Source organism: Neophocaena asiaeorientalis, unplaced genomic scaffold (genome assembly GCF_003031525.2).
Source record: "Neophocaena asiaeorientalis asiaeorientalis breed wild unplaced genomic scaffold, Neophocaena_asiaeorientalis_V1.1 scaffold504, whole genome shotgun sequence".
Lineage (NCBI taxonomy): Eukaryota > Metazoa > Chordata > Mammalia > Artiodactyla > Phocoenidae > Neophocaena > Neophocaena asiaeorientalis.
In genome coordinates, this window is record NW_020174438.1 from 3,600,123 (window position 1) to 3,623,649 (window position 23,527).

Here is a 23,527-nt window from a genome sequence, read left to right on the forward strand (position 1 = left end):
GGTAACAGAGCAAGCCGAACCTGCAGCCCTGGGGGTCTTTGCCTGGCCTTCGTTCTGTGGCCCTGAAGACAGGAGTGTGCCCGGGGGCACTCCAGGCTCCCTGGCTGGCTGTCCAGCTCAGCTATTACTCCTTACTCCTGACCCCGGCCTGAGGGAGAGGAAAAGGCCCCTGGCGTGAGACCCGAGATCCCCATGTGTTTGTCCTTTTCCCTTGTTGGTGATTTTTCTCTTTCAAGCATCAGATTGGGTTTGTAGCCCTGCTGAGCTGTATGGGCTGAGTGGTGAGCTGAAGCACTCACCTGCGTCTGAGAAGGAGCCGAGGGGTCAGGGATGTCATTTCTATGCCCCGGGAGGCTGGGGGGCGGTTGTGAAACATCCACATACAGGATGACCGCTCGCCCTCCACCTCTGACGTGAGTTACAGCAGGGCTGTCGCCGTCTTAGCACTTCGTAGCATCTTGTATTCTAGGCCTTTTAGTCAAGGAGCCTCCAGCCCTCGGCTGCTCCCTTAGTCCAGGCCCCCTCCTGGCTTGAAGGGATCACAGTGGAAGCTTCTAAGCCAGCCTGTCCCCCTCCAGCCTGGCTGCTGGAGCTGGAGTGACCGGAGGGAGGTAGGCGAGTGAGGTGCGAGGTTACAGGTGCAGCTCTGGTGTCAAACTGCCTCGGTTTAAATCTCAACCACTGTTCTCCAACTGTGTGACTTTGGACAAGTTCTTAACATCTCCATGCCTCAGTTTCCTCATCCACAAGATGGGGATGATGGTAACAACTGCCTCATAGGGCTATTAGGATTCACTGGGCTAAAGCGTGGCAGCACTCCTGACATCTGGGGCTGGATAATTCTTTGCTGTGGAGGCTGTCTGTGCATTGTAGGATGTGGAACAGCATCCCTGGTCTCTACCCACTGGATGCCCATAGCAGCCTTTCTCACCCCCATCATGTCAACCAGAAATGTCTCCAGACATTGCCCAATATCGTCTGGTTGGCAAAGCCAGCCCCCCCCCGCCACCCGCCATGGTGAACCACAGTTCTAAGTCATTTCTTATTAAACCTCCAGCTTCCCTGTTGCTCAGAAAACATAGCTGGGCCTGCCGGGCCTGCAGGCACTAAAAGTGGGGTGTCTTGTACAAAACTGTTTCCCTCTTTTGTGTTCAGGCCACTTACTGATTCAGTCCACTGCTGGCTGGGCTTCTGAGTTGTCCAGGTGACAGCTTAAGAGAATCCTCTTTGCTGAATCTCCCTGTGATCTGACCAGCTTCATGGTTACCCCACTCAAGATGCGCTCTGTTGTTTGCCTTTTAAATAACAGACAACTGTCTGTCCTTATTATGATTTTCCCAGACTCTGGAGCAATAAACAGCTCTGATGACAGGTGTACTAGGTAGTAAGTAAGTGCACACATGTCTCTCAGAGCATCTCCTCGAAGCATTTCAGAACAGCTAAGTGGATAAAACTGATTTCAGCTATTACCTAGGCAGCCGCTTGTGTCTGTGGAGCCCGCCCTGGAGGTGAGAGGCAGGCCCTGATGACAGGGATGAAGGAAGGGGTGGCAGTGACCGGCTTCCTGGCTGTCCTTGTCTGGCAGCCCACACTCTGGAGCTTCAGGAGATCCGGGTCCTGGCCTGCCAGGTGCCTAAGAGCTACACCGTCCTGAGGCGAGAGCATGGTGCATTCAACCCAAGGACATAAACAGCTGTGCATCTTTGCAGAGAGGCTCAGGTGGCAGGCCCATGCTTTTGCACATTGAGGGAGGGCTTTCTGGAGGTGGTGAGTTTTTATATCTATTTTCAAAGTAGCAAGAGTCGGGGTATGCGAGTGGAGGAAGCAGAGACGGTTCCCATATCAGTGTGATTAGGACCATTATTTCCTGATATGTTAGTTTCCCCAACTTGGCTGTTGGATCATCCAGGACAGGGAACCATGGTTTTCTCACCCTCAGGACCCAACAGCGATTACTTGTTGGATGGGTGGATGGAGGGATGGATGGATGAGATGCCCACCTGCATCTATTTAATTTCCAAAATCCTACCAGTCATCAAATTCTCCCTCAGTGCCAATAAACTGGAAGCCACAGCAGGTCATCAGGTTTCCTTGGTGGTGAACTAAAAACCCAGGTCACACAATGGACAGTCTCGGGATTCTGATGAGAAGCCCAATTTAGGCGATGAATAGGTTCTCCTTGCCTCTGTGTTCTGGTCACGTTTCCACACTGAAGCCAGGCATTCTACATTTGGCCTCCACTCAGAACTTTGGTCACTATGATACTTCACCTCTTTTAGGGGAAGAATCAGCCACCTTGGTAGTTTTGATGTCCATTTCCGTGGATTCACCAAACCTGATAACTTGTAAGTTTACCTTGGAGAGCAGATCCTAGCTGTAGTGAGTGTCTTCCATTTGTCTTTCCATCCTTTTTCTTCTGCTTTGCAGAGCTGACTTTATGGAATGTTTCCATGGGCTCCTGTGTTGTCTGACTTCCATCTGGGTTCTGCCAATGGGCCGACCCAGCAGAAGAATGGAGTGAGGAAGGGAGGGTGATGTTGGGGTGTTTATTAGCCACCACTCACCATCACCCCCAAACGTCTCCCTCTCTGAACCCTTCTCAGTCTCTCTACGTAACTTTTCTCTTACAGGTTCTGGTACCAGCTCTCTCCTCTCATCCCTTTGGGCCTGGTGGTGGCAACGGCTCCATGTTATTATTCCAAGGAACTATACTATCCCCATGGCTCCCTTACCCTATACCCACGCCATTGAGAACTGGGCCTTTACTACACCCTCCTTGGATCCCCCTACCTTGAGTGTGCCATTTGTTTCCTGTTGGGGCCTTGAGTGATACACTGGCCTGAAGTTCTTCTTATGTCTGAAGGGTGATCCTGCCTGCCTCTCCACCCCTCCCCTGGACTTCTGAGGGTCAGAGAGAATACGCCCCGAAGGACCACCCTTACTTACCCTCCTTGCTGGCACTGCCCTTCTCACTACACAGTCCATTTTATTCCCTGTACCATGCTTTTAAAGTCCTTGTCAACCATCCTCTTTTACTAAAGCAAAAAATACTTCCTTTTACCGTTTGAAATTAATCAAAAATATTTACCAGTGAGAATTTTTGTATAGATCAATACAACAAGAGGGCCTACCCTGAATTCTAATCTAAAGCGGAGAAGTGTGGTATCTTGGTTTGCCCATGCGGCCTCATCGTAGGTGGGGCTGTTAATTTCTTTACTATAGTGTAGAGGATGAGAGCTCACAGACCCTGTGACTGCCCACTCAGAGCCCTTGTTGGGAACCACTGCCTGAGGTTGGGGGAAGTGACTGAAAACTTTGAAGGCCAAGGGTCACATGACCTTCCTCTAGACCAGAGCCAGCCCTGATCTTTGTAAACAAAGTCATTCATTTGTATTGTCTATGGCTGTGTTTGCACTACAACTGCAGAGTTAATTGTCCAGACTGTCTGGCCCTTTGTGCAAAAAAAAAAAAAAAGGTTAAAACAGCAGCCTGACTGCTCTCCTTTGAAAGGCCTGGTTGGCCCCTGGTTGGCATCTTGGAACTTGGATTGCAGGAAGGTTCCCACCATTCCCACAGATGGTAAGAGTGGCTCACTGTGCCCACGCTGATTATACAAATAATATGGTTTGTGCTAACACCTGCCTTCCTTCTGGAAGTCTGGGATTTCAGTATATAAAAAGCCTGGGTGCCGAGCCTCTAAGAGCTTCCCTGGTAGATAACCCTTCACAAGCATTATCTCAACTCCTTCCTGCTTGTGAAGGGCCGTTCTCTGTGACTGCTGGGAGAGGACCGTTGGAAGCTTGTGCCTGGTTTCCTCCAGACTGTGCCCTACGTGCCTTTTCCCTTTGCTGATTTGATGTGTACCCTTTCCTGTAATAAATCATAGCTATGGTGCAACCAAACGCTGAGTCTCCTAAGTCCTAGTGAATCATCGAACCTGGGGGTGGTCTGGGGGACCACCCAACACACTGCAAAACCCCAAATATTTGCCACCTGGCCCTTTAAGAAGAAGTTTGCCAACTCCTGCTCTATACAGTCTTAGGACAGATGGAAATTACCTATTACATATCCACCATGCCACAAGACTCTGAGCTCCCTAAGGTGCGGCCCACGTCCTTTGCTCTTTAGCTACCAGCCAAGCACAGCATCTTATACAAAATACTTACGGTGGGGGGGAAGCCAGCAAGCCTGCACATAATGGATTCAGGCAGTGTTTTTTAAACTGTGGGTGGTGAAATCAAGTTAAAGGTTATGGCCAATGTTTTTCAATGAAAGAATAGAATAGAAAATTGAGTATGCTGCATATAGTAAGGCTAAGTTTGATTTCTTGAACATTTTGTTTCAGTTGTACGTGTGGACCAGACACTGTATCGAATCATAGTGTAAAAGGGTCTCTTCTTGTCCGTTGCAATGGAAAATCATTTGAAGGCCACTGAATTGTGGTCTCTTTGCCAGCTGCCTGGGGAGATGTCCTACAAACCCTCCCCATCTCTCTGGTCGTTAGCGTTTGACCTCGTTCTCCCTCTGCCCCCAGAACGTGTACTACACGAGCAGTCAGCAGATCCATGTGGGCATCCTGAGCCCCACGGTGGACGACGATGACAACCGGTGCCTGGTGGACGTCAACAGCCGGCCGCGGCTCATCGAATGCAGCTATGCCAAAGCCAAGAGGATGAAGCTCCACTGGCAGTTCTCTCAGGTAGCAGCCCCACCTGGAGAAGCAGCAGCATAGAGAAACAGGGGAAGGGGCCGGGGCAGGGAGGAATAGCAGGGATGGAGGAGGAGAGGGACCAGCTCTCGGGGTTTAGTGAGCACCTACTACGTGCCAGGTGTTTGGTACACGTTAGCTCATTGACTCATTGATACTGGCTCTGAGGGAGGTTATTATTGTTGTTGTTTTAGTGGCATTTTATTTAACTTTTAGATATAAGGAAACAGTCTCAGAGGTGGGAGTCCCCTGCCTGAAGTCACACAGTGAGGGGCAGGGCTGGGATTTTAAACTCAGATCTCTGACTTTAAACCTCACATTTCTTCTGACAAGCCCCTTCTCACAAGCGCAGCCCCAGTCTCTCAGGTATAGACAGTGCTGGGTCGTCTCTGGTCTGTGAGCTGCTCTGCCTTCCTTCTCATTCTGTAGGGAATGAGGTTTGCTCAAAGGGCAGTGTCTGGGAGCCATTTTGTGAAGGGCAGTCCACACACTGGTGACCATGAAATATTCCTTTATTAACTTTCCATCAATTCTGAGGGCCATATTTATCTTCCTGCTCTGCATTGGCCTAGTTATAAAATGATGCTCTGGGGGCTTCCCTGGAGGCGCAGTGGTTGAGAGTCCGCCTGCCGATGCAGGGGACGCGGGTTCGTGCCCTGGTCCGGGGGGATCCCACATGCCGCAGAGCGGCTGGGCCTGTGAGCCATGGCCGCTGAGCCTGCGCGTCCAGAGCCTGTGGTCCGCAACGGAATAGGCCACAACAGTGAGAGGCCCGTGTACCACAAAAAAAATAAATTAATTAAAAAAAAATAATGATGCCCCGGGATCAAGACACCAGCTGGAGATGGCCCACAGTGACCCAGCTTTGAAGAAAACCAGTGCCTTGGCCCAGAGGCCTCCAGCCCCTAAGGAATCTGCTAAATAAGGATCAGTTTCTGCCCACAGATAGGGACGCCCACCTCCCAGGTAGTGCAGGGAAAGCACTCAGAACAGGAAGTGATGGAGCCCATGGGGTTTTAGGGCATCAGGACTGCTGGGGTTGCACAAGGTGGATGCTTCTGGGGAAGTCGGGAACAGAATGTCTATATTCATGGAACGAAGAGGCAGGGACCCCGACTCAAGCCTCCTAGCAAGCTGCTTCCGCCCTGAGAGGAGGCTGACAGGCACAGGGTGGAGGTGTGCTGTTGGCCTGACCTTGATTCCAATCCTCATGTCCAGTGACTCTCCCCTGTAGTGGTGGGCCAGTGAGGGGAGGTCCCAGCTACGTCAAGTTCTATGGGCACGGGGCACCTTTGACCTGTGGTCTGGGGGTGCGGAACCTGAGGGCTGAGAGAGACCCTCGGTTGGGTCCTAAATGGATGGTGAAGGTCAACCCTGAGCAGCAAGTTCAACACACATCATAGATTTAGGGGCTCGTTGGAAAGCAGGAGCGAGAGCCCAGACTAGGACTTTGGGACCCCGGGAAAGCAGATGCTGGGAAGCAGCACAGGGAGCCAATGACAGCACATCTGAGGGTGGGTAGAGGATGCACGTGGCAGCTCTGAGTCCAGGCTGGGCCTGCAGAATGCGTGGGGTTCAATGAAAGAGAATGGTGCCCGGGGACTCCTGCCCTGCCCCTTCCTGTCCATATGACCTTTGACACGTGTTGTAAACTGTAAAGGTCTGTCCCGTAAGAAGAATTAGCTAAGGTTCATACTGTGCTTAACGTGTGCTGCACTTCCTAGGCGCCTGGCGTACACCAGCTCATTTAATCCTCACAACACCTGTGTGTGATTAGATGTGGACCATTAGCCCGAGTTCATAGATGAGGAAACTGTGGCACGAAGATGTTAAATAACATACCCACTGCTTATTATTATTATTCCTGAACTACTTCAGATTCTCTGTTTTACTTCTAATCGTGGGAGGATGTTGGAAGTGGCCCCTGGAAGAAGGTCAGGGGCAGGGCCGAGGCTTAGAATATGGAACACTTCTTCCTACCACCTCTCTCTCTCCTGGTGGAGCCCAGATGCCCCATCTGTGACCTGTTCTGACCGTGCCCAGCAGAAGCCTTTGTCACTTTCCCCAGCCAGGCTTCTGGCCCAGAGTGACACAGGACAGGGCTACATTTCCCCTCTGTCCTCCTTTAGATTACGAGGCAGAGGGAGCCCTGGAGGTGTGTGGTCAGGGAGGAAGGCTGGCCATGGGCTGGGTGGTAAAGTGGCTGCTGCCTCCTGGCTCGGATTAGATGCAAAACAGGCTCACAGACTGGAGGCAGCAGAGAGAGGAATGGGTGCCTTGGCCCGCAGAGGTGAGTGGGCTGACTTGGCCAGGTGAGACGGGGACCGTACCATCTGGAGGGGCTCTCCTCAGGCTGCTCCCTGCTGCCGTCAGCCCCACCTCCTGCTGCCCTGAGTTCAGCTTCCTCCTGGGAGCTGACTGACACCGTGCAGGAAGATGGGGCTGGCAGGTTGGGGCAGGGCTGGTGGCTTTCCAGAACAGAGAGTACGTAGCTTGGCCCTCGAAGAAGGCTTAGGAGTTTGCTCCATATAGAAGTAGTGAGGGGCATTCCAGGGAGAGGCAACGGCACGGGTGCGAGCTGCGGGCATCAAACCCAGGCCACGTGCGGGCAGCTGCGGAGGGTCGGGTGTGGCTGGATCCTCGTGGACCCCATGGGGCGCAGCCAGAGATGCGCCTGCAGGGGCAGCTGGACCTGGACCTGGTCCTGTGGGAGGTGAGGCTGTGTGCGGGGGACTGGGGCGTTTAGGTCTGGGTTTTGGCAGCCCCCAGTGGCCGGGATTGTGGAGCTGAATGGGGAAGAGAGATTCTAGAAGCAGGGAGGGGCAGGTAGAAGAGTTACGGGGAGGCTCAGATGCAGTTTGAAAGTTTAGCTGTTCCCTCCTCCTTCTCCTCCATGACCCTGGGGTCTTCTGGACTCCAAGATCTCCTCTCAGGGCAGGGTCCGAGGCTGCCCCTCACCAGGGGAATAGAGCTCGGTCTGTCTGTGGGGTCTCAGCCTCTCCGTGCCCAGCTTCATGCAGTTTGAATCCAAACCCGGGCTGCTTTGACATCCCAGCCCCGCATACAGGCACATCCGACTCCTTTCCAGCCCTCGTAGACAGATGGCCTTCCCACACATGCCCAGATCCAGAGGCCTTGGTGCCCCCAACCGGCTCTCATCTCATCTGCCCATTCCCAACTGGGGCAGAGAAAGGAACATCCCTCCAAAATCCAGCTCCTTCCTTCACTCATCTCAGTGCATGGCCTTGAACAGGCAGCCGGACAGATTCCTGCTTGAAGGGACACAGTGACCAACCAAGCAGGCCACATTGGCATGTGCAGCCCTGAGGTCTGGGCAGTTTTCAGCTACTTATACGTATATCTAATTAAAACTCCCGGGGCACTCTGGCAGTCACCTCTCTGATCCTTCTACCAAGGGGACCTGTTTGGAAATAATATTTTTAAATCCCTAATTTGCAAGCCCAGAGCAGCTGCTCTCACTTGATATTTAAAAATTAATGTATGTGAAATTGTTGTTTAATGCAAAATGACCAGTGTTTATCAAGCATCCTGGAATCTGTCCCCAAGCCCTCACTGGTGAGGAGCTACTGTTGATGAGGCCAGAGGAAGCTGGGAGCCTCTTAAATGATTTAAGTCATTGCTTGGGCTAATTTTCTTGCAACAGGTTTAATCTTTGCAAATTACAGGGGGATCCTACCAACTAAAATGTTCTGGTGGAGAAGTTGGGCTGAAAGATTTTACTGGTGCATTTCAAATCTCCTTTTCACTTTCACATTTTGCATTATTTACTCTCCTGAGGGCTACATTTAAACTCCAGACATTCAGGCTGAATTAATTTCAAAATAATCTAGTGTGATTCTCCCAGGTTCTCCTACAAAGAAGATAGACATTTGCATATCTTGGTGTTCCATCTCATAGCCTGATTTTCTGTTTAACAAATAAAATGCCTTTCTTCTAACCCCTGCAAGCTCTTCTGAATTTTCCACGCTTCAGGATGAATCAGGACAGCGTCAGATACTGACACTGAGAAACCACATTTGATGAAAACATCTCTCAGCAATGCTGATGTACAGGGCTCTGATGAGCAGTTTTCCAATGATGAACATTCTTTCCTTCCGTCATTCATCAAGCATTTATTGAGCGTGGTGGTTGGGCAGGAGGGATGCAGATATGAATCAGACACGGCCTCTGCCCCTGGAGGAGCTCATGGGTGTATAAACACATAGCAAAACTGGATGACGAGAGCTGAAATGAGGCGGGTACGGTATTCCAGTAGCCGAGGGTGATGGGCTCTGTCTGCACAACTCAGGGATGGCTTCACGTTCAAGGCATGTTTGATCTGGATCTTGAAAATTGTAGGATAGTTCCCAGGCATAGAAAGGGAGAACATCCCATGTTAGAGGCTCAGCATGGGCAAATTAAGGAGTCCTTTCTAAAAATTCACAAATATTAACACAAATACCCTCTGTGCCAGGTCTCAAGCTAAGTTTGTGGGAGACCCAAAGATGAACAAACCCTACCCTTGATAACTCTTCCTTGCATGCATGCATGCTGATAAAAAACTAATTGTACTAGAGTATTTCAAGGACATTTGAACATAATAGTCAAAGGGCCCCGCTTAGTTAGAAAATCCCTATAAGAACACTTTTAGGTGGTAGTGCATCCCAGCCGCAATACACAGACATGCGTGAAGAGGGGTACTCCAGTTTACTCTTACTATAGCTTCAGATTTGGGGGAGGAAGGTGGAAATGATTTTTACTAAAACAATTATGCATACTGTATGAAGGGGAGTAGCAATTTCTATGAATATTTGTTAAAACAGGGGGCTTTGATGAAATGTCGAGGTGTTCTGGCCGTATTTCACGCTGCCTCAGACTCTGGCATGTGCTCTCACTCCCGTTGGCCACTGGGTTCTTTGGTGGAAACACTGGCAAGGTCCATTCGGGAGTCCAAGGGCACACGGGGCAGCGTTCCCGCTGGTGGGCGGTCCTGCCATCCCACCCCCATGCTTGCCTCGTTCTCAGCTCAGCGTTAATGCATTTTCCAAATGGAGAACATCAAGGATAACAGCAGAGGTGACCATTAAGGCCAGGAGAAAAGAGATTTTCAAGAGCATGAGGAGACTGCCTGGAAGAGAGCTGAGGGCAGAGCTGAGCCTGCCTGGCCAGGGACCACTGGCTCTTACTTGTGGGATCTAATTTGGTAATTTGATGCAAGATGAGTAACCCACTCGAAGAAGAACTTATTTGCAGAGGGCATTTCCCAGGGAGCACCACTGATTCTGCCAAAGAATTTCCCAGCACGCAAGGAGGAGGAGTCCTTGACTTTCTCCTGCTCCACCCCCCAGGCGCTGGCAGGAAGTCCAACTTCGAGAACCTTTTGTGCTGAGAAGAAAAGGCTGTAATCGGGTGTTTCCTTACCGCTCTGGAATAAAGCAGCTTTTCATTTCCATGTCACACGAAGGGGCAAGTGTGGGACCATCCAGTTTTGAAGGACTGACAAAGCCTTGTTTAGGCCCTGAATATTTTCTTAGTTATTTTTAGTTTACGGCAGTCAGCACTTTAGACCAGGAGCCAGGACCAGGTGTGACAGCTAAGTGCCTCACTATTCAAACCTGGGTGAGATTTTTTTTTTTTTTTTTTTGGGGAACGCCACCACGGAAGCCTGGGTGAGATTTTTAAATTTATTTATCAAACTTTTATACAGTGCTTACTATGCGCCACACACTACTGTAACTGCTGTATAAATATTACTTAATCCTCATGACCTTGCTGTCAGGTACTTTACCATCCCCATTCTACAGTTGAGGAAACTGAGGCACAGAGAGATTATGTAATTTGTCCAAGGTCAAATCAGGCTTCTGCCTCTAGGGCCCACACTTTAAACCACCATGCTGTGGAGCCTTTGTCTTGCCTCTACAAAGCCCATGGATTGCTGCAGTGGGAATTTGGGGCTGCGGTCTCCCTGCCAAACCTTGTAGGTGTGTGTGAACTGGCTGGATTCCTGCTTCCTCAGCAAACTCCCTCCAGCCATCCTGCTGTCTCCATACCCCCCTTCACCTTTCCTTTTGCACTTGACATTGCCATTACCCCATTTTCAGTCCAATGGCCCTCACAGCAAATCCCAGGCAGACTCTCACTCTGGCACAGGTGCGTCTCCTTTAAGAAAGACAAACACCAAAGCACTTTTTGAACAGAGTGTTGAATATTCATAATACAGAAAGACCACTTTCCTCTACAAAAAGACTTAATCTCGGGGTTTCTTTAACTAGCACTAACATTCCACCCATGCTTTGAATTATGTGATTACTAATCATTAACTACTTAACCTGGGAACTCCCGAGCCCACTGTGCTTAAAGCCACAGACCCACTGGGCTACTTGCCCGTAGAAAATTAACTAGAACGGAAAGTGGAACGGGAGCTCTGAGATAAGCAGAGTCTCATTCAGTCCACACACAGCCCCCTCATAAACACCGTGACTACAAACGTGAGCTCAGCCCAGCTGCTTCATATCCTCTACCTCAAGGTGGTGAGTGCGAGTGACAAGCCAGGCCTCATCCTTTCCCCAGAGAGGGTGACGGTTTGCTTGTGGTCCCCAGACTGTGATCCCTGGACCAGTACCACCAGCAGCTGAGATACTCGGGAGCTTAAAAAGGCACATCTTGGGCCCCATCGCAGACCCGTAGGGTCAGAAGGTGGGCCCCAGTGATCTGTGGTATCACAAGCCCTCCAGGGACTGTCTAATCCATTTACCCAACCCACATCCCCAGGAGGAACCAGGAAGGTTGGTCTGGTGCTTGAGGTCCCACCTCTAGCTGCTACAGACACACCTTGGGGTAACAGGAAGAGAGGAGGTGCATGGCTGTGTAACCTGGGGTCGGATCCTCAGTGCCTCAGCCCAAGGCGCTCATGGACCACGGCTCCACATGCCCGCCAGGCATATAAGTCAGCGCTCCTTGTCTGAGTGCCCCACGGTGCTCCGGTGCCTTTTGCAAATGAGAAGACTGAAGCCCATGGTGGCTCAGCCCCTTACCAGGGTCACGGCCAGGGAGAGCCGCCAGAGACAAGGCTGGGAGCAGAGTCCCGTGTTCCCTGCTTCCGCTCATCCCACCTCTGATGCCGTTTCTAGTCTCCAGAGAGGCTCGGAAGGAGAAGGACCTAGGCTGGGAGCTGGGAACCGAGCTCTCGGAATTATTATTAGCCTTCTTAATTCCATACATTCAGCTTTCCTTTTTTTTTTAATGGAAAGTATACCGATTTCACTTTATTAGCCTAATTTCGGAATGGGATCAGGACTATGGGGTTGAGGTCAGGTGTGAAGGAAGAGGGTTAAAATTTGTGATAGCAAAGATCCCTTCAAAATTCTGGTGCAGTCCTCAATCACTGCAGCCTAATGGTCAGTCAATAGAGCTGAAATCCAGAACACTGAAAGCAGACTCCTGTGCTCCATTTCTGTCCAGGTACTCTTCAGTCACAGTGATGAGGTCCACCAGGTTGCCTTTAAGAGGAGTCATGCTGTCAGGAAAGAAATTTACTAAGGTGTGAAAGAGCAGAGTTCTTTGAGCACAGGTGTGATCCACATTGGAAAAGCCTAGAGCTGTGAAATCTGAACCAGATTTAAACAGAGCTGAAGCTAGGAGCTGAAACTCTTTTGTCTCTTCTGGGTCTGAATGATCCACAGTTATATAAAGATCATTTTGTAGATATTTCAGAGCACTAAGCGGATCCATCTGGGCGTTCTCTTCAAACCTGTGTTTTCTTATGAGGTACTTGCAATGCCTCAGTAAGTAATCTTTTGAAGGCCTACACGATTTCAGTGACCAGTAGTCATCTAATCTCATCTTTGGGGACCAAGATTTTCCTGGATTCCCACCAAATAAGTAATGAACCTTGTGTATGTAACTCATCGTATACAAGCTGATGGGCAAATCTTGGACATGGTTCTTTCTCCTGAAGACTTTTACTTGGATTATCCTTTGCAGCTTGATCATTCTTATAGACACAAGACCAACTATTCCTTACAATGTTATAAATCCAGAATGAATTTCTGACATTCTCTTCCCTCTTTTCCTTGTCTTTGCTGAGTCCAGATAAGACATGTATTTCATCCAGTTCTGGATCAATGGTTGCTCTCTGTATGAATCCTGCCATTGGAACTGATGATCAAACACCAGTTTCGGTCCTCCATCAGCAGTATCCTCACTGAGTAACATCCATGTGTTTGTGTCAATGTCATAACGATAGAAATCACTTTTCAGAGATTTGCTGTTCTTCACAGAGGAATCCGAATCACGCCCCGGTGTGTAGATTTGCCTTCGTTGAATGTCAATGCACATGTTATGACATGATCTAGCACTAGGAGCATTCTCTGTGTCTCTAGAGATACATGTCCATTGGTTCTCTTTCACACTGTACGTCCAGCAGTCAGCAAGATCTTGTGTTCCATCCCAGCCACCAAACAAATAAACAGTCTCTGTTTGAACATCAATAACCATCTGATGGCCTCCTCTCATTCCTGGTCGGTTATCTTCTCCATCACCTTTGGTACTTTTGGGAATGATCTGACTCCATCGTGGCTTATATTCCTGTTGACTGATGTACTGATTGAACAAGCCATCATTTACAGCTTTTTCAATCAATCCTTCACAAGCATCAAAATCACCCTTCAGTACCAATTTATCGTGCAGATCTGTTAACATGGGATGTTCCAGGGCAATCTTGGTTTTCTTTTGCAGTGATTCAAAGGCCTCTGTATAGTTATGTTGTCTGAAGTGTTTTAGGCAAAGGCGAATAGCTTCCTGTTCACGGTACTACTTACTATACCAGTTGAGACAGGGTTGTACTACCTCGGGATCATCAATGCCACTAAGTTCAACATAACCAGATGCTAAAGTTAAAGCTGGGTCCCCACGATAAGAGTGGAACGATTTTAATGAATCAACAAGGAAACATCTGTTCATCAATTTTATGCTTCAAGGTAAATGTTTCTTTGTTATAATCATTCTTTAAGCCACTGGACAATAGCTTTGTCATGTTTTCTTCATTCATTCCACCAAAGACTTTAAATTTCTTCAAACTGCAGACATGAGTTTTCTCATATTTTCCAAATGTGATATTCTGGACTATCGCAGGCCTTTCAAGCTTCAGAAACAAGTACTGGGCAGGGTAGTTGCTCTCTTTAGACCACTGTGAAGGCTGGTCATTTGGCTTATCCACTAAAATGTTCATTACACCCAAGTATCTTCCTTCTGAACAGTGCCTTCACATAAGTATTCCCATGAAAGTTTCAGGAAGGTAGGTGGAGGAGAAGGAGCTCCACTTGCGTAGCGCGCAGGGCAGAAGCCGGCACTCAGGCCCCGCCAGCCGCCATCTTGTCAGCACCGTAGCGACCGCCGCCCATTTTCTTTTGATGCTGTTTCCATACTTAACTTGGTTTCCATTCCAGTTAAGCTCTCTGTGTGCTGTGGCATCCCTCCTGCCAGGTTTAATTGCCCTTATTTAAATTCTTTAATTAAAAGTATTGTGTTTCCAGATCCTATAGTTTTAAGTATTACACAAATCATTTAGACGACTGGACTAATAAACCAAGCCACTGTGCCCTCCACCGAGGGCGGGGCCAGCCAGGTGCCCTGCATTCAGCCCCCGCCCACTTGTGTGAGGACCAGAGCCTGCTGACAGGTGGCCCTGCTTCCTTCCTTCCTTCCTCCCAGGCTCTGCGTTCCACACAGCAGCCAGGGGGACCCGGTTAGCATGTCAGTCCGACCCTGCAGTGGCCTGTTCTGTCACCAGGTGAACAGCCGAAGTCCGTTCGCACAAGATGCCCCTCCCTCCCCTCTTGGACCTCATCTCCCACCCCCGCTCCGTGCTGTTCCCTGCGCACACCAGGCCTCTGCTGGTGCAGGAACTGCACTCTGGGGCACAAGGCTCCCCCAGATACACCTGGGCTCCTCCTCGTTCATGTCCTTGCCCAGCTCTCATCTTCTCAGGGGGGATCACTGCAACAGCCTCCTGCTCTCAGCACCACTCCGGTACCCTCACAACCTCCCGGTCTTAGTCCGTCCACGCTGCTATAACAAGAAAGGACCAGAGACTGGGAAGCTTGAACAACAGACATTTATCTCCCACAGTTCTGGAGGCTGGAAAGTACAAGATCATGGTGCCAGCAGATCTGGCGTCTCACACCTTCTCACTGTGTCCTCACGAGGCAGAGGGAAAGAGGTCATCCCTCCTGTGACTCTTCTTGTAAGGGTACTAATTCCATCATGAGGGCTCCACCCCTATGACCTAATTACCTCCCAAAGGCCCCACCTCTCATCACACTGGTGATCAGGGCTTCAACATATGAATTTTAAGCGGACACATTGTCCACAGCACTGCTCTACATTTTTGTGTACAATCTTAGCACCTCTAACACACTATAGAATTTACCATTTGCTCCCCCTCCTGGAATATAGTCTCCACAAAGACAAAGATCTTCTCCTGTTTAGTCACTGATGTATCTCAGTGGGTGGGAACTGCTCCTGGCATGTGGTAGGCACTCATTAAATATTGGATGGATGGATAGATGGATAAATCATGTCTTTGCAGAGAGCTCTCAAAAGAACTAGACCAACCTGACTCCCCAGAGCCCTTGAAGCTCTTCAGATGACCTTCCACCCCAGGCAATGGGACACCAGCAGCTCTCAGTCTAGTCTACTACCTTGAGGCAGGTGTGGGGTGGGATAAATGGAGGGGAGGGTGTGGCCACTCATCCTAGTGAGGAACAGCGAAGGGGGCAGACGCCCAGGTTCTCAGCCTGGCTCTACCACTGACTGACCATGTGACCCCACCTCTCTGAGCCTCAGTCTCCAGTTCTACAAAATGGGGATAATTATCATCTCCACCGCTCAGGGTTATTGTGAAGAACACTTGAGATTGAGTGTGTGAAGCATTTGACACACTGCTGGGGACATGGTAAATAAGCCTTGACTGTAACTACTTTTACCTCAGGGCCAGAGCCCACAGGCAGAGGCAAGGATGGTAATACCACCAGGCTGCTCCCAAAGGCGCTGAGCTCACCAGGAAGGGACTAAATCGAGAACAGGAAGGCTCCTTTGCAATTTTGGTGAATGGCATTTGGCCGGAGAGGGGGCGAGAGCCCAGAGTTTGCTCAGTGAGAGAGGCTGAGGTCCAGGAAGGAAGACGGGAGGGAGACTGGCCACTGGCTCCAGCACCAAAAGGTGGGATGGCTCCTCTCTCTGTATCCCACATACGTCCCAAGACGTATACCAGGCCTCCAAGGTGGCCTTACTACTCTATTCTAGAAGATTCTCCTCTCAGAGCCTTTGGGGAGGGTGCTTTCTTGACCTCATTCTCCACCCTCCCTACAGGCCCAGATGCCCTCACTGAGGTTGTGTCTCCTTCACAGCCCTGCTCTTGGCCTCACTCCATTTCCTCCAGCGCCTTCCCGGAGACCACACAGGCTGTTTCTGCCTCAGGGTCCCTGTGTTTCCTGTCTCTAGGGTGCTGAGGGCACAGCTGGGCCAGGGTACAGCCTGGAAAGTGCCATATATATTTTTTCTGTTTTATTATTTATTTATTTATTTTAACATCTTTATTGGAGTATAATTGCTTTACAACGGTGTGTTAGTTTCTGCTTCATAACAAAATGAATCAGTTATATATATACATATGTTCCCATATATCTTCCTGCTTGTATCTCCCTCCCTCCCACCCTCCCTATCCCACCCCTCCAGGCGGTCACAGAGCACCGAGCTGATCTCCCTGTGCTATGCGGCTGCTTCCCACTAGCTATCTACTTTACGTTTGGTAGTGTATATATGTCCATGCCACTCTCGCTTTGTCACAGCTTACCCTTCCCCCTCCCCATATCCTCAAGTCCATTCTCTAGTATGTCTGTGTCTTTATTCCTGTTTTACCCCTAGGTTCTTCATGACATTTTTTTTTCTTAAATTCCATATATATGTGTTAGCGTACGGTATTTGTCTCTCTCTTTCTGACTTACTTCACTCTGTATGACAGACTCTAGGTCTATCCACCTAATTACAAATAGCTCATTTTGTTTCTTTTTATAGCTGAGTAATATGTCATTGTGTATATGTGCCAAATCTTCTTTATCCATTCATCTGATGATGGACATTTAGGTTGTTTCCATCTAGTTTCCTTTTTTTTGTTTTTTTAACATCTTTACTGGAGTATAATTGCTTTACAATGGTGTGTTAGTTTCTGCTTTATAACAAAGTGAATCAGTTATATATATACATATGTTCCCATATCTCTTCCCTCTTGCGTCTCCCTCCTTCCCACCATCCCTATCCCACCCCTCCAGGCGGTCACAAAGCACCTAGCCGATATCCCTGTGCCATGCGGCTGCTTCCCACTAGCGATCTACGTTATATTTGTTAGTGTATATAAGTCCATGCCTCTCTCTCGCCCTGTCACAGCTCATCCTTCCTCCTCCCCATATCCTCAAGTCCATTCTCCAGTAGGTCTGTGTTTTTATTCCTGTCTTACCCCTAGGTTTTACATGATATTTTTTTTCTTAAATTCCATATATATGTGTTAGCATACGGTATATGTCTTTTTTTTTCTGACTTACTTCACTCTGTATGACAGACTCTAGGTCTATCCACCTTATGACAGAGCGCTCAATTTCATTTCTTTTTATGGCTGAGTAATATTCCATTCAAAAATGTGCCACATCTTATTTATCCATTCATTCGATGATGGACACTTAGGTTGTTTCCATCTCCGGGCTATTGGTAATAGAGCTGCAATGAACATTTTGGTACATGACTCTTTTTGAATTTTGGTTTTCTCAGGGTATATGCCCAGTAGTGGGATTGCTGGGTCATATGGTAGTTCTATTTGTAGTTTTTTAAGGAACCTCCATACTGTTCTCCATAGTGGCTGAACCAATTCACATTCCCACCAGCAGTGCAAGAGTGTTCCCTTTTCTCCACACCCTCTCCAGCATTTATTGCTATATTTCTTGATGATGGCCATTCTGACTGGTGTGAGATGATATCTTATTGTCGTTTTGATTAAAGAAAAGGGAGAAAAAGGAGAAAGAAAGAATTAGTAGAAGAAAGAAAGAAAGAAAGAAAGAAAGGAGGAAGGAAGGAGGGAAGGAGGGAAAAAAAGAAACAAAGAAGATAAAGTAAAATAAAATAAGGTAAAATATAATAAAGTTATTAAAATTAAAAAAATAATTATTAAGAGGGAAAAAAACAAAAAAAGGATGGATAGAACCCTGGGACAAATGGTGGAAGCAAAGCTAAACAGACAAAATCTCACACAGAAGCATACACATACACACTCACAAAAAGAGGAAAGGGGGGAAAAAATCATAAATCTTGCTCTCAAAGTCCACCTCCTGAATTTGGGATGATTCGTTGTCTAAAGGAGGGAAGGAAGGAAAGAAAGAACGAAGATAAAGTAAAATAAAATAAAGTTATTAAAATAAAAAGTTATTATTAAGACAAAAATTTAAAACAAAAAGGACAGGTAGATCCCTCGGACAAATGGTGGAAGCAAAGCTATACAGACAAAATCTCACACAGAAGCATACACATACGCACTCACAAAAAAAGGAAAAGGGGAAAAAATAATAAACCTTGCTCTCAAAGTCCACCTCCTCAATTTGGGATGATTCGTTGTCTATTCATGAACAGGACGGGGTTAAAGGAGCCGCTGATTCGGGGACTCTGGCTCACTCAGGCCAGGGGGAGGGAGGGGCCTGGAATGCGGGTCGAGCCTGCGGCGGCAGAGGCCGCCGTGACGTTACACCAGCCTGAGGCTCACCGTGCGTTCTCCTGGGGAAGTTGTCCCTGGATCCCGGGACCCTTGCAGTGGCGGGCTGCACAGGCTCCCCGGAAGAGGGGTGTGGATAGTGCCCTGTGCTCGCACACAGGCTTCTTGGTGGCGGCAGGAGCAGCCTTAGCGTCTCATGTCTGTCTCTGGGGTCCACGCTTTTAGTCACGGCTTGCGCCCATCTCTGGAGCTCCTTTAAGCAGCGCTGTTAATCCCCTCTCCTCGCGCACCAGGAAACAAAGAGGGAAGAAAAAGTCTTTTGCCACTTCGGCAGGTACAGACTTTTCCCCGACTCCCTCCCAGCTAGCCGTGGTGCACTAATCCTCTGCAGGCTGTGTTCACGCCGCCAACCCCAGTCCTCTCCCTGCGCTCCGACCGAAACCCGACCCTCAGCTCCCAGCCCCGCCCGCTCTGGCATGTGAGCAGACAAGCCTCTCGGGCTGGTGAGTGCTGGTCGGCCCTGATCCTCCGTGCGGGAATCTCCCCGCTTTGCCCCCCGCACCCCTGTTGCTGTGCTCTCCTCTGCAGCCCCGAAGCTCCCCCCCTCCACCACCCGCAGTCTCCGCCTGCGAAGGGGCTTCCTAGTGTGTGGAAACCTTTCCTCCTTCACAGCTCCCTCCCACTGGTGCAGATTCTGTCCCTATCCTTTTGTCTCTGTTTATTCTTTTTTCTTTTGCCCTACCCAGGTACGTGGGGGGTTTCTTGCCTTTTGGGAGGTCTGAGGTCTTCTGCCAGCATTCAGTAGGTGTTCTGTAGGAGTTGTTCCACGTGTAGATGTATTTCTGGTGTATCTGTGGGGAGGAAGGTGATCTCTGCATCTTACTCTTCTGCCATCTTTGGAAAGTGCCATATTTGAGTCTCTGAAGGAACACTTTACTTCTCAGTGATCTCTGCCCCCGCCTCTCTCTCTCGGCCTTGGCACGGTGCCCGAGTGGCTGGCGGGGAAGGAGGGGCTGTGGCCTCCCTGTCTAGGACAGGTTTCTCCAAGCCTCAGTGGTCCAGGGCCGCTGAAGCAGCCTCGCTGTTGGCAAGGCCACGCCGAGCAGTCAGAATCCTGGTCTGGCCCCCCTTTCTGCCTGTTGTGCACTTTTTCTGGAGTCCAGATATCCTGACACTGTGAATAGCCTCATAGCCATTCGTTGTTCTGTAGCGGTAAAGGGGTTGCCCATCAGTCCTTCTACTCAACCTTCAGTCATCAGGGCAGAAATTACGATCTGGCCCTAGAGATGATGGAACCAGGAGGGCAGAGCGGCTTTGCCCCAGGCCACACAGTCGGCAACCAGAAAAGCATCCTCATCCAGCCCTCTCCCCTTTCTGTCTCACCACCCGAATCACCAGCAGACCCTGTGAGTTAGAGAGCTGGGCTGGTTTCATTCCCACCCTGCCTGAACTCTACTCCAGCGTCGTAGGGTAGGACACACGACCAGGCTGCCAGGGGTATGGGGGGGTCAGGGGCGGCTGGCCCCAGGCCCACAGAGGAAGCACCAGTGACACGGCCCAGCCTGGGTGTGGGCGGCAGAGTGCTCAGGCCACAGAAACCTGGGCCTGGCAAAGTGACAGGCTGGCCTTGCTGAGAGCAAGCGTCACAAAGGATGCCTCTGGGTTCAAAAGTCCAGGCTTTGAGGGACAGAGTGAGGACCCAAGGAGGACCACAGCTTCTGAGGGGACGACCTGAAGCTGGCCTCTGCAGTCATCCCATCGGGGTTCTGGAGCGTGATGCGGCCACCAATAGTGCAGATCCCTTGGCTATGTTGAAGGAGTCTCTTGTCCAGTGGAGATGAGGTGGTGGTCAGTTCTGAGTGACACAAAAACAACTGGAGTTTGTCCAAAGGAGGGCAACCAGGATGGAAAAATGAAACCAGATTGTCCCACAAGGAACTGGGAATGTTTCGCCTGGTAGAGCATGGAACCGGGCGGCCATGGGCCTCACCTTCCCCTAGGGGAAGGGACGAGGTGGAGAGGCAGGATCTGACCCCCGTGTGGAAACCCGAGGGCACAGTCTGGAACCCCTTGCTGGTTGCCCCCCAGACAAGGATTTTAGTGAAGGACAATGCTCCAAAGATGGCGCGGCCCAGGAAAGGGTGCTCAGCCAGGAGGGCTCGGTCAGCTGGTAGGCGAGAACGAGAGGGTCGGTCTCCCATGTCTCTTCCAACATGGGGGGACTTTGTGAGCCCTTGCCCAGTGGCCAGTCGTCCCTCTGTCCCCTCTGGGCCTGACCCTGCAGGCTTCTCTCTGGCTGCACCTGTGGGCCCCAGGTGAGCTGCCTTTGCTGTGCTGTGTCTCTGCTCTTGTGTTCTCCTCAGGGGAGGTGCTGGGGTCGGAGCATAGTGGGAGGCCCTGCTTTACTCACTCGAATGCTTCTGAGGAGCTCTGCGGTCCCCCGGGCCATGTCGCACACATGGGAAATGAGGAACCGCACCCCCCGCTCCCCGACACACACATCCATATGCTGAGCCCTCTGCCACGCCTTCTGAGGGAGCTGGATTTCTGTTTTCAATTTTTTTAGCTGAAGAATAATCCATACACATATAGAAACATGCGAACATATGTACCAAAATAATTTTAAACAATAATAACTCAGTAATTGAAAACAAAGCCAACACTCATGTACCCACCACCCAGGTCAGGAAATAGCACACTCCCAACCCCCCAGAAGCACCCCTTTGCCTCCTGTCAATCATTTTCCACTCCCTCCTGCCTAAGATACCCACCCCCGACTCCCGACTCCAAGTCTATGGTCTTATTTTGCCTGTTTGGGAAGCTTATGTAAGTAGACCTGTTTATGTGCTCTTTCACTTCTTTGGCTAACATTATATTTGTGGGATTTCTCCTTACTGAGCAGAGCTCTAGTTTGCTCATTTTTAGTGCCGAGTAGTATCCCATTATGTGAATAACCACAAGTTGTTTCTCCATTCTACTGGTGATGGCCGTTTGCGTTGTTTCCAGGTTGGAGCTTTTACAAATTCTGTTTCACAACCGGTGCAAACAGTTCTGTCGGATACCCACTGGGGCATGGGGTCGGTGGGTCGCAGGGCTCAGCGGCGGGAGATGCTGCCAGTTTCCCAGGCAGCTGTGGGAATTGAGTCTCAATGTTCTCTTGAGGTGTCAGTGGTCGCCATGGGGACAGCGGTGGCCGACTGGGGATGACTTCCTTACAGAAGAGGTGTGCGTCCCCCCTCTCTCAGAGTGCTCTTCGCTGGGATGGGCACAGGGGGCAGCTGGAGGGTGGGCTGCAGGGTCCTGCTTCTGGAGGGGAAAGGGGGAGGGTCAGCTAGGAGGCTGGTGCCGTTGTCCAGGTTACAGAAGACAGTGGGCCAAATCAGGGCAGGTGTGATGGGATGGGGATGAAGGGACAGGCACAAGGCATGAGGCAGGTGGAACTGGCAGGACTTGGTGCCTAATTAGATGCTGGGGAGAAGGCGGAGGCATCGGTGGAAATGCCTGGTTATTGCTGAGATGGGAAACACAGGAGGAGTAGACTCTGGGGAGAAGGTGAGTTTGACCATACACTCAAGGACCATTAAGCTACAAGGGGCCCACTTATAAGAACCTGCCTGCTTGGGAGGCCAAAGCCCAGTTGAGCAGCACATCTTTGGTGGAACTCAGAGATGCACAGTCTGAGCTGATGCCCAGGTGACAACCGGTAGCCCCAGAGTGTCTAAGGCCTGCAAGGATCTCACTAAAAGCAAAAATTGGGGGGGTTCTTCTTTGCTGCTGTGGGGCTGCTTTGAGAAGCAGAACCTCCCTTCTTTCAAGGGGCTTTGAGCATAAACTGAGTATGCATGGCTACAGAACCTTCTGGGACATCAGTAGCATGGAGGGAAACCATGAATATCCAGGGCTAAGGGAGCCCAGTGCCCTAAGGTAGTATCTAGGAGCCTGGGTTTGGTTGAGGCCAGCACTGATGACTCCAGAGGTCCAGCTGGGGGCAAGGACCCTAAAAGCAGGAGGTCCTGGGCCTCTGGCGATGCTCAAATTCAGGCCAATCATGGAGTGGTCCCAAGGAACTAGGATTTTCAGAACAGGACCCCAGCCCATGCTTAGGGGGAGCAGGACCCAGCCCCTGGGGTGGGAGCTGTAGGAGCAGACCAGCATGCCACACCCCAGCCAGGTAGACAGAAGCGGGGGCGGAGCATCTCAGTCCTCTGTCCTAGCAAAGAACTAGGGGCCTGTGAAGAAAACGGAGGCACAAGTTCAATCTCAGGAGACCAGCACTTCAAGACAGGGATCCTCAGGCTTCCTGGGAATGCTGACCCCAGACCTCCCGCAGCCTCACAGGATCCCAGACACCTGCACCTACAAGTAATCCCCACCAGCCAGTAGGCCTGAGGCTCCCCCAAGCCCTCTGACCCCACTTTCCACCCCGGCTCCTAGGGAGGCCCCATCCAGAACCGCAAGTCCAAGCGCTGTCTGGAGCTGCAGGAGAACAGCGGCGCAGAGTTTGGCTTCCAGCTGGTGCTGCAGAGGTGCTCGGGCCAGCACTGGAGCATCACCAATGTCCTGAGGAGCCTGGCGTCCTGACCCCGCCGGGAGTCGTCTCACACCCCGCCCCTTTGCTACTGTGTAGCACCCGCTGCAACGTTGCCTGCTGTCCGTGTGGGGTTGTTTGGAGTCTGGGGAACCAGGTTGGTGGGCCCCCAAAAGAGCTTTTTATTTCCTATTCAATGTTCATGGAGTTTATAGAAAGAGGCCGAACGGTGGGTGAGGGTATAATATCATAAACTATTTTGCAACTGTAAATAGGGGACACGTGGAAAATATTTATAACTGACAATAAAATACTATTGGTTAAGAAAAGGGATTTTGCAGTTATTCGGTCCTCGGTGGAGATTCAGGCCTGGCTCCTCTGAACTTGGAGTGCTTGTAGCCCAAGATGTGTCCCACTGTGCTCTCCCCACTCTACATCCCTGAGAAAGGAGGCTTTAAGCCCCTGCAGACAGTGGGAGCTCTTTGTGCAAGCTGCCGGCTTTCTCTAGGAGGCCCAGGGCAGCAAGAAGGGCGCCTCG

At 50.2% G+C, this 23,527-nt stretch overlaps 1 protein-coding gene and 1 pseudogene across 1 annotated transcript in view; one reads left to right on the forward strand and one right to left on the reverse strand.

The window, feature by feature from the left end:
- Positions 1-23,313, forward strand: part of GALNT18 (polypeptide N-acetylgalactosaminyltransferase 18) — a 338,519-nt gene extending 315,206 nt beyond the window's left edge. Inside the window, exons 10-11 of the mRNA XM_024757098.1 lie at positions 4,535-4,699; positions 22,896-23,313. Of these exons, the coding sequence (XP_024612866.1) occupies positions 4,535-4,699; positions 22,896-23,042 (312 nt within the window). The 3' untranslated portion in view covers positions 23,043-23,313. The remainder of the gene's footprint in view (positions 1-4,534; positions 4,700-22,895) is intronic.
- On the reverse strand, positions 12,107-20,662 carry LOC112407607 (muskelin pseudogene; annotated as a pseudogene).
- Positions 23,314-23,527: the final 214 nt, after the last annotated feature.